This window comes from Rana temporaria, chromosome 1 (assembly GCF_905171775.1).
Source record: "Rana temporaria chromosome 1, aRanTem1.1, whole genome shotgun sequence".
Taxonomy (NCBI): Eukaryota; Metazoa; Chordata; class Amphibia; order Anura; family Ranidae; genus Rana; species Rana temporaria.
In genome coordinates, this window is record NC_053489.1 from 22398220 (window position 1) to 22410175 (window position 11956).

General features: G+C 47.0%; 1 protein-coding gene across 1 annotated transcript in view; it reads left to right on the forward strand.

Moving 5' to 3' along the window:
- The first annotated feature begins 3729 nt into the window (after window positions 1–3729).
- Window positions 3730–11956, forward strand: part of LOC120928657 (vomeronasal type-2 receptor 1-like) — a 49633-nt gene continuing 41406 nt past the window's right edge. The window contains exons 1-2 of the mRNA XM_040339684.1: window positions 3730–3773; window positions 8534–8825. Coding sequence (XP_040195618.1) covers window positions 3730–3773; window positions 8534–8825 — 336 coding nt within the window. The remainder of the gene's footprint in view (window positions 3774–8533; window positions 8826–11956) is intronic.

Below are 11956 nucleotides of genomic sequence, written 5' to 3' on the forward strand. Positions count from 1 at the left end.
ACTGAACGAGAAAATACTACCTGCTAAAGCCTGGAGACGCGAGAAGCGCGAATCAGCTCTAACCAAACCTTCACTAACACGAGCAAAGCCGTAACTAGCAAAAGCGGAACAGAGGGCGTCGCCATTGACTTTGGCCTTTCCCTTTATAGTGGACGTCAAACGTGGATTACGTGCACGCGTTCAGGTCCGCAGGGAAATATGGTCCGCTGGTGTGTACAAGCCAGCGGGCCAAATGAAAAAAACAGCCTTGTACGCCGGAAACAGCCTGTCGGACATTTCGAGCGAACATGTTTGGTCGTGAGTACTCGGCCCCAGTCATCCAGTTTTCTATTGAAGAGAGACATTTCTCTAATCTGAGATGATGATCCTTTTTGTGGCAGATGCGAAAATACAACTGCGTGTCGTCTGCATAAGAGTGATAGAGTAGTTCTTGGCTACTGATAATATCAAAGAGAGGACGAAGATAGATATTAAACAGCACCGGTGATAGGGGGGATCCTTGGGGGACCCCACATGGCACCGTGCGTTTTTCTGACGTGAAAGATCCCAGATTACTGCTCCGATAGTAAAGAACCGTGGTTTAAGGTTAAACCAATTCTCTTCTAATTTTTAGTGAATGATCCCATGCATTTTTTAATTCCCTTTCACTAAAATGTTTTTTTCCTATGCTAGGGTCACCATTATGGTATTTGTACATCAATATCATATCCCCTCACAAGCGTCTCCTCTCCGTCTCCAGAGAGAATAAGTTCAATGCTTGCAGTCTTTCCCCATAACTGAGATCATCCAGTTCCTTAATTAGCTTTGTTGAACTCTCTCTGGACTCTCTTCAGTTCCAGCACATCCTTCCCAAGGACTGAAGAACAGAACGGGACGGCAAACTCAAGATTCGTGTAGAGTGGCAGAATTGTTGTTTTATCTCTGGAGTTAATTCCCTTTTTAATGCATGCCAATATTCTGTTGGCTTTGCTTGCAGCAGCTTGGCATTTCATTCCTTTGCTGAGCCTGTCATCTACTAGGACCCCGGGTCCTTTTCCATCCTAGATTCCCCAGAGGTTGTCTCCATATTCAGTAAATTGCATTCACCTTTTTGGCACCCAATGCATTACTTTACATTTATCAACATTTACCTAATTTGCTATTGAAGTTGCCACCCCAATTTGTTTAGGCCTTCTTGAAAGGTTTCCACATCCTGCGTAGAAGTTATTGCCCTGCTTAGCTTTTTATCGTCTGCAAATACTGAGATTCAACTGTTTATCCCACCCTCCAGATCTTTTTTTGACTATATTAAACATAATTGGTCCCAGGAAAGAGACCTGGGGGACCCCACTTTCCACACCTGACCATTCCGAGTACTGGTGTAAAAGTTTTAAAAACTGCAGTTTATTTCGGGAGCAGTGGTTTTAATAATGCTTAAAGTGAAACAATAAAAGTGAATTATTCCTTTAAAATTCATACCTGGGGGGGGGGGGGTGTATAGTATGCTATAATGAATTGAATTGAACGTCTATAATGAATTGTCGGCTCCCAGCAATACAGAGAAAAGTCATTCATAAAAAAAAAAAGTGTGAAGGTCTCCCCCAAATTCAATTACCAGGCCCTTCAGGTCTGGTATGGATATTAATAACAGCAAAACCTGGGGAATGCCCAGGGAAAAAAAGGGGAACCCCGCATCAAATAAAAAAAAATGATGTGGGGTTCCCCCCAAATATCCATTCCAGACTCTTTAGGTCTGGTATTGTCAGGAAAGGTTCCTCCCGCTGGTGATACTGCCTGATATTTGGCGTGCAGTACTGTGGTCCACCACCAGGTGTCTCCTGGCAGTCTGGAACTGCCAGGGGAGCTCTCCCCTGGTGGTATTATGTGATCTTTGGGCCGCAGTACAGGCGTCCACCATCGGGGGGTTCCTAGCAGTGTGGGGCGGACATCTCCTGCGATCAGGCGTCACCTGAGCCTGATTGCAGGAGATGTGTATAAATACCTGGCAGTGACAATTAGACCTTGCTTGATATCTTTCTATGTGCCCTGAACCTGAAACTGTACCTGAACCTGGAATCCTGTGATCCTGTACCCTGTGCTCTGTACCTATACCTGTTCCCCCTGTGATCCATCCATCCCCTCCTTGTCCTGTTTGTGCTTCCATTCCCCAGCTGCTGACCTCCCGTTGACGATCCTGGCCTGGCCCTGTTGTGATTCCGATTTTTCCCTATTACTTGTACATATTGGTCTATTACTGTTATTATTTGTGGTTTATGTTGGTGTTGGTTGGAGTGTTTTTGGAGGTTGTTATTTTAATATTATTTCACTATCCTTAATAGATTATATTTTCACTTAAAACACGTCTGGGTTCCCTCTGTTGCAGTCCACACAATTCTGGTCTCACCTGATACGTGACAGGTATGGATTTTTTAAAGGAACTCCACCCCAAATTTTTTAAAAAAATGGGGTGGAGTTCCCCCCAAAAATCCACACCAGACTCTTTATCCGAGCACGCAACCTGGTAGGCCGCAGGAAAAGAGGGGGGACAAGAGTGCAGTTCCCCCCCTCCTGAACTGTACCAGGCCACATGCCCTTGTTGATGGGGACAAGGGCCTCATCCCTACAACCCTTGCCTGGTGGTTGCCCGCCGGTTGATCAGGGGGTTAAACCTTTATTAGGTAATAAACGGCTGGCACCCTGATGGAAAAAAAAAACTTGCTAGGGGGGTCCCTAGACCTATCTGAGCCTACCACTAATTACCCTAAAACTGATTGTTGTCACTAATAACACCAGTACAGTGATAAAAAAAAAATATGAACACTGCACTGGGTGACAATGACAGGGGGTGCAGGAGTTAACTGGGGGGGGGGGGGTGATCAGGGGGTGAAAATTGTTCCTACATGTACTGTATCAGTGTAGTGTTGGTGCATGTTGGTGATATGTCTTCTCTGCTCTCTGGAACGGAAAAGAGCTCCAAGAGGAGAGATGACATCACTTCCCCTACCTGTGTTTACACTTAGGCCTCGTAAACATTACCGAGGAACTCGTCGTAAATTAAACATCGTTTTCCTCAACGAGTTCCTTGTCAGGCTTGTGGAGAAACTTGACAAGCTTTCTTTGTGTACACACTGTCAAGACAAAATCTCCTTGTTCTCAAACGCGGTGACGTACAACACATACAACGGCAGGGGAAGTTCGATTCCACTGGCACAACCCTTGGGGCTGCTTTTGCTAATCTCATGTTACTGCGTGTTAAGTAAAAGTTTGGTAAGAGACGATTTGCACTTTTCAGACTGTTACAGCGTGACAAATGTGCTATCTCCATTACAAACGCTACTTTTACTCCCGTCTCATACTTTATTCTGAGTATGCGCGGGTTTCTTAGCATACACACGCTCAAGTTTCTCGTCGAAAACCAGCCCGACAAGGAACACGACGAGAAAATTGAGACTCCCGTTGAGGAAAAAGAGAACTTGTTCTCTTTTTTTCTCTTCGAGTTCCTCGACAGTTTCCTCGATGAAAAACATACACACGACCGTTTTCCTCAGCAAAAAAGCGCTGCCACCATGTTTCTTGATAGATTCTGCCGAGGAAAACGGTTGTGTGTATGAGGCCAAACACAGGCAGGGGAAGCATTCTATTTGCCAGGACCGATTACCAGGTCCAGGCCAAAAATCATTGGTCTGGGCCTGGAGACCGATCGGTTCTGAAGCGAATCCGATCATCGATGCTGCCTAGGGGGTGCGCGTGATGTACAGCTACTACGCCTCGCCCAGCCGGACCAACCTGCCAAGGTATAACTGCGGTGGCTGGTCCGGAACTGGTTAAATATTGGTATCACGTTGGCTTTTCTCCAATCAGCTGGTACCATTCCAGTCAGTAATTTTTCTACAAAAATTAGGAACATGGTCTGGCTATCGCTGAGTTCCTTAAGGAGCCTCTGGTGCAAACAATCTGGTCCCGGTGACTTATTTATGTTAAGTTTTTCAAGTGTATTTCTAATTCTGTCCTCTGTTAGCCATAAGGGTGCTTCCTGTGACATGCTATGAAAATTAACATTACAGACCTGGTTACGGAATCCCCCACTTTCCCTTGTGAGGAGAAGATTATATTCAAAACCTTATGTACTGGAACGTACCTTGTAGCCAGAGCCTAGTGTGCAGGAAGAGGCCTCTCTTACAGCCCCGGCTCTGGAGCTGCTGGAGTGGGGACAGCAAGCTCAGGAGCACGGCGAGGTAGGAGTGCCTGGTGATGACAGCAGTCCGGCACGGTTGGTGGTCCTTCAGGACGGTTGGTGCAGAAGACAGCGTCTCTGGAGCTGGCACACGTACTGGATAGCAGGAGCTGGTGGAGCAAGCCAGGTTAGATGCAGAACAAATAGCTGGTATCAGGGTCAGCAAGCCGGGTCAAGCAGGTAATCAGGTGGTTAATGCAAGCGTGGTCAGATTCAGGCGCAGGGTTTTGTAATGGTGGGCAGGAGAGCAGAGCGGAGTCAGAGCAAGCCAGGGGTCGGGTTGGAGAGGTTCGAATGGTCAGACAGTGCCGGGTCGGTTGGGGTAGCAGGTTCAACAGGTCGCAGGTTAACAGATACAACGCTGCAGATCAGACAGCAAAGTGTCACTGCAGCTGCTGGCTTTTTAAAGGCAGAGAGGCGCCAATCGTGCATTAACGAGCACGCGTGCGTTCCCGCCGCGTGTGCAACTGTCGTGCACATACGTGTGCTGTTTAAAGTTCGGGCACCAAAAACGACGACTAACTTTGCGACGGGAAACTAGACTAGCAGCGATGTAGCGAACGCGAAAAACCGTTGTGGATCGCCGTAACTACAAATTTGCATACCCGACGCTGGTTTAGGACGCGAACTCCCCCGAGCGGCGGCCGCGGTATTGCATTCTAAGATCCGACAGTGTAAAACAATTACACCTGTCGGATCTTAGGGCTAACTATGCGTAACTGATTCTATGAATCAGTCGCATAGTTAGGAAGACACTAAAACAGAGATACAACATCGTATCTCTTTTGTGAATCTGGGCTTTTGTTCCTAGGATTTTATCCCATTTAATATTTTCTAGCAAAAAGTGCAGTTTAGGGAGGTTGGCTCTTTTGAAATCCAGTGTCTTTTTTATTACCTTTGTGCTTCCTATTTCTGTGATTTATACTGAATCTAAATGACCTGTGGTCTCCGTTTCCTAGGTTGCCCTGTATTTCCACATCTGCAATCAGGTCTGCATTGTTAGTATTCAGTAGGTCTAGCAAAGCATTGTTTCTTGTGGGTGCATTCACCATCTGAAATTGTTCTGCAAGATATTTAGGAAATGATGATCCTTAGACAAATGTGTGTCTCCTCCTGCCCAGTCTATATCTGGATAATTAAAATCCCCCATTATAATGACACTTCTAATCCTTGCCGCCATTCCAAGCTGTGATAGTAGGTCTGACTCACCTTCTTTTCTCCGGTTAGGGGACCTACAGCATTCACCCAGTATTACTTGCCCCTTAGTTTCTTCACTTTGAAGCTCTAGGAATGAGCCAAACACCCCCCGGTTCGGTTCACAGCAGAACATGCAAAAAATTTGTTCGAACATGCGAACACCGTTAAAGTCTATGGGAGACGAACATGGAAAATGAAAAGGTTAATATGCAAGTTACAATAGGTTACAATATTGTGTCAATCTTGCTCCCTTTCTCGGCAATATTGACCACCTACGAGCCCCGTCGCGGGATCCAACTTGGATTCCTGCCAATTCTAGCCGCGGCGTTTGGTATGAATCATGAGGGGAAACTCCACGTCAAATTTTAAATAAAAAAATGGCATGGGTTCCCCTTCAGGAGCATACCAGGCCCTTTGGTCTGGTATGGATTGTAAAGAGAACCCCTACCCCGAGAAAACGGCGTGGGGGTTCCCCCACAATCCATACCAGACCCGTATCCGAGCACGCCGCCCGGCTGGTCAGGAAATGAGTGGGGACAAGCGAGCGCCCCCCCATCCTGACCTGTACCAGGCCGCATGCCACTTAACATAGGGGGGGTGAGTGCTCTGGGGCAGGGGGGCGCCCTGTGGCCCCCCACCCCAAAGCACCCTGTCCCCATGTTGATAAGGAGAGGGCCTCTTCCCGACAACCCTGGCCGCTGGTTGTCGGGGTCTGCAGGCGGGGGGCTTATCGGAATCTGGGAGCCCCCTTTAATAAGGGGGCCCCTAGATACCGGCCCCCCACCCTAGGTGAATGAGTATGGGGTACGTCGTATCCCTACCCATTCACCTGGAGGAAAAGTGTCAACACAACACAGGTCTTTAAAATGTATTAATCAGCTCCGGGGGTCTTCTTCTCCGCTCTCCAGGGGGTCTTCTCCGCTCTCCGGGGGGTCTTCTTGGCGCTTGCTCTCTGGTGCTTTCTTCGGGGCTGGCCGCTGCTATCTTCTTTGAAGCTCTCCTACTAGCGGCGGCCAGCCCGGTCTTCTGCCTTCTTCTTTTCTTCCGATGTTGACTCGACCCTCCCTCCCGCTGTAATGCCGGGTGTGCAGTGCGCAGCAATTTATATAGGCCTCTTATGACGTCACAGTCCCAACATGCTTTGGGACCCATTGATATTTCCTGTGTTTAGAACAGTTAGTGCTTTACGGTCTTTTTGACAGATAACCCTCTCTGTCCTTATAATAATTGTGTCCCCTACTACCAAAATCTGTCTTTCCTTTACCTTGGCTTTACCCCCACCCTTACTGGAGGAGTTTTTCCACTGGCAGCTAGGGATGTGAGGCCTGGTACACACGATAGGATTGATCCGCGGATACGGTCCGCCGGACCGTATCCGCGGATAAATCCTCTGCGGGTTTTAATCCGATGGAGTGTACACACCATCGGATCGAAATCCGCACCGAATTCCCATCGCGGTGACGTGTCGCGCCGTCGCCGCGATGATGACGCGGCGACGTGTGCGACGCTGTCATATAAGGATATCCACTCATGCGTCGAATCATTACGACGCATGCGAGGCATGGGTTCGGACGGATCGATCCGGTGAGTCTGTACAGACCACCGGACCGGACCCAACAATACTCAGTTACTAAACAGTACTCAATACTCAGGTACACCACAATACTCAGGTACACCACAATACTCATTCATATGGAGGGGGCGGTATCTAGGGTCTCCCTTTTGATTAAAGGAAACTTTCAGATTCCACTAGGATCCTCACCTGCAGACCACCGGGCAAGAGTTGTGGGTAAGAGACCCTTGTTCTTATTGAGAAGGGGACAAGGTACTTTGGCAAAGCACCCCTCATGTTGATCGCATGTTGCCTGGTATTCTTCTGGAGGGAGGGCCGTAGGCATGTACTCTTCCTTCCCTGGTTAGCTCAGCCCTCCCTTCCCCCTCTAGCCAGGCTGCATGCCTGGAATAAGGGTCTGGTAAGGGATCATTTTTTTTGTGTGGAGGCTCCCTTAAATCTTTACCAGAACCAAGAAGTCTGATATGTAAATCCTGGGGAACATTTTTTTTTCTGTGAAGTAAAATCTATTCATTCCTCAAAGGTGTTCTTTAAGAAGAATAAAAAAATAATTAATAAAAAAAAGTTGCTCCTGGCGAATGGATTCTTTAAAACATTTTTTTGCATTGGTATATTTTTCCCAGGGCTGTGCCCACCCACTTTTTTGACACCCCCTTACCAGTTAGCACCAAAAATTTGCATTAGAAGCATTTTTATTTTAACTGCACTCCTGCTGAACTAAACCCAGGGCAGTTTGGCTTATCACTGCCTACCAGACCTGTGCAGAGTATATCAAAACAGTTCACAAGTAGGTGTTCTGGATCTACAAAGGCCACATGATTGGTTTAAGCATCCAGTGGTGAGCCTTTAATTTACAGACTCGCTGTGTAAAATGTAGCATTACCTCAACAATGTTTCTTTTATTTTATATATGTCCTGGGAATCATTGTTTAAAAGTATTTTCCTCTGTATTTAAAGTGGAGGTTCACCCTATAAAACATTTCTAACACTACATCCAGCCCAGTTCTGCATATAAAATGACACTGACCTTTTTTTTTTTTTTCCGTAGATAGCGCGGGAGTGGGCGTTCCTATTGACATGCCAATTGATTGACATGCTAAACGATGGCGCACACAGCACGTCACGGCTTTCCGAAAGAACCTCGGGCCAGCTTGGCTTGGCTCTATTCGACGCCGGTGCGCAGGCGCCTAATAGAGCCGAGTCGACCCGAGCTTCCTTCGGGAAGTCGTGACGCGCTGTGTGCGCCGTCGTTTAGCATGTTAATCAATTGGCATGTCAATAGGAACGCCCACTCCCGCGGGATTCCCTACCCGGAAGCCGCGGTGAATTCCACGGCTAAACGCTATCTACAAAAAAAAAAAGAAAGGTCAGTGTCATTTTATATGCAGAACTGGGCTGGATGTAGTGTTAGAAATGTTTTATAGGGTGAACCTCCCCTTTAATGTTACGCTGATCACATGTATGAATATTTAAAAATAATTCTTTACATATGTATAAAAATTGTTAACATACTGTTTTATTTTTTTTTATATTAAAAACAACTTTTATAGCCCGTCTTTCTGGTATTACCTGAACCTCCTAGATTTCATGTCTGCAATTGATAATATTAACCAGGACCCAGACATCTTACCCAATATCACTCTCGGCTTCCATTTATATGACTCATGGCTGGAACCCAGGAAGGCTGTACAGAGCGTTCTGAAGATCTTATCTGGACCAAATGGGACAATTCCTAATTATTCATGTAAAGGACATGGCAATCTGGCTGGTGTTATTGGAGATCACTATTCATCCACTACAATCCCAATCGCCCAAATCCTCGGATTGTACAGATACACACAGGTGAGTGAATACTACTTGTTTATTTGTTATATAATTCTATGTCAACAGAGAGAACAATATACATGTTACAAAAACATGCCAGTCTGTGAAAAGTTAAAGTATATATATATATATATATATATATATATATATATATATATATATATACAGTACAGACCAAAAGTTTGGACACACCTTCTCATTCAAAGAGTTTTCTTTATTTTCAGGACTATGAAAATTGTAGATTCACACTGAAGGCATCAAAACTATGAATTAACACATGTGGAATTATACATAACAAAAAAGTGTGAAACAACTGAAAATATATTTCATATTCTAGGTTCTTCAAAGTAGCCACCTTTTGCTTTGATTACTGCTTGGCACACTCTTGGCATTCTCTTGATGAGCTTCAAGAGGTAGTCACCTGGCGCAGCACCCCACCACTCTCCTTCTTGGTCAAATAGCCCTTACACAGCCTGGAGGTGTGTTTGGGGTCATTGTCCTGTTGAAAAATAAATGATGGTCCAACTAAACGCAAACCGGATGGAATAGCATGCCGCTGCAAGATGCTGTGGTAGCCATGCTGGTTCAGTATGCCTTCAATTTTGAATAAATCCCCAACAGTGTCACCAGCAAAGTACCCCCACACCATCACACCTCCTCCTCCATGCTTCTCGGTGGGAACCAGGCATGTAGAGTCCATCCGTTCACCTTTTCTGCATCGCACAAAGACACGGGGGTTGGAACCAAAGATCTCAAGTTTGGACTCATCAGACCAAAGCACAGATTTCCACTGGTCTAATGTCCATCCCTTGTGTTCTTTATCCCAAACAAGTCACTTCTGCTTGTTGCCTTTCTTTAGCAGTGGTTTCCTAGCAGATATTTTACCATAAAGGCAGTGGCGTCACTAGGGTTGGTGTCACCTGGTGCGGTAAAATATGGTGTCACCCCCCCCCCCCCCAATAACATTTTTCAAATATTTTTTACCCTACTGTTTGCTCTCTGTTCTCCTTTCTTCCCCTTTTCTCTCTCTCCCTATCCATCTTTCTTGTTTGTTCTATCTCTTCTTCTTTCTCTTCATTTTTCTTTGTCCCCTCCCCCCACCTCTCTTTCTCCAGAACCGGAATTCACATCTCAGGAGCCTATAGGCCAGGGGCGTACCTAGAGCATTTGGCACCCGGGCCGGATCCAATATCTGGCACCCCCCCCACGTTAAAATGTAAAAACACCCCACTGTGCCCCCTGCATACCTCTGTATCCTTCAATATCTTTTTGTTACTACTGTGTACCCCTCTCCACAACTGCACCTCTGGACCACTTTACATTGCACAGCACCTTGCATCACTGGATCCCTTTACATTACACAGCCCTCTGCATCACTGGACCCCTTTACATTACACAGCCCCCTGCATAACTGGACCCCTTTACATTACACAGCCCCCTTGCATCACTGGACCCCTTTACATTACACAGCCCCCTGCATCACTGGACCCCTTTAAAATTACACAGTACCCTGCATCACTGGACCCCTTTAAAATTTCAAAGCACCCTGTATCACTGGACCCCTTTACATTACACAGCACCCTGCATGTCTGGACCCCTTAACATTACACAGCACCCTGCATCACTGGGCCCCTTTAAAATTACACAGCACCCTGTATCACTGGACCCCTTTACATTACACAGAACCCTGCACCGCTGGACCTCTACATTACACAGCCCCCTGCATCACTGGACCCCTTTACATTACACAGCCCCCTGCATCACTGGACCCCTTTACATTACACAGCCCCCTTGCATCACTGGACCCCTTTACATTACACAGCCCCATGCATCACTGGACCCCTTTAAAATTACACAGTACCCTGCATCACTGGACCCCTTTAAAATTACACAGCACCCTGTATCACTGGACCCATTTACATTACACAGCACCCTGCACGTCTGGACCCCTTTACATTACACAGCACCCTGCATCACTGGAACCTTTAAAATTACACAGCACCCTGTATCACTGGACCCCTTTACATTACACAGCACCCTGCACCGCTGGACCTCTACATTACACAGCCCCCTGCATCACTGGACCCCTTTACATTACACAGCACCCTGCACCTCTGGACCCCTTTACATTACACAGCCCCATGCATCACTGGACCCCTTTAAAATTACACAGTACCCTGCATCACTGGGCCCCTTTAAAATTACACAGCACCCTGTATCATTGGACCCCTTTACATCTCACAGCCCCCTTCACCTCTGGACCCTTTTACATTACACAGCACCCTGCATCACTGGACCCCTTTAAAATTACACAGCACCCTGCATCACTGGACCCCTTTAAAATTACACAGCACCCTGCATCACTGGACCCCTTTACATCTCACAGCCCCCTTCACCTCTGGACCCTTTTACATTACACAACACCCTGCACCTCTGGGCCCCATTACATTACACAGCACCCTGCACCTCTTTACATTACAAAGCCTCTGCACCATTGGACCCCTTCACATCACATGGCCCCCTGCACCTCTGGACCCCTTTACATTACACAGCACCCTGCATCGCAGGACCCCTTTACATTACACAGCCCCCTGCATCACTGGACCCCTTTACATTACATAACCCCCTGCATCACTGGACCCCTTTAAAATTACACAGTACCCTGCATCACTGGACCCCTTTAAAATTACACAGCACCCTGTATCACTGGACCCCTTTACATCTCACAGCCCCCTTCACCTCTGGACCCTTTTACATTACACAGCACCCTGCACCTCTGGGCCCCATTACATTACACAGCACCCTGCACCTCTTTACATTACAAAGCCCCTGCACCACTGGACCCCTTTACATCACATGGCCCCCTGCACCTCTGGACCCCTTTACATTACACAGCACCCTGCACCACTGGACCCCTTTACATCACATAGCCCCCTGCATCACTGGACCCCTTTACATTACACAGCACCCTGCACCTCTGGACCCCTTTACATTACACATCACCCTGCATCACTGGACCCCTTTACATTACACAGCCCCCTGCATCACTGGACCCCTTTAAAATTACACAGTACCTTGCATCACTGGACCCCTTTAAAATTACACAGCACCCTGTATCACTGGACCCCTTTACATCTCACAGCCCCCCT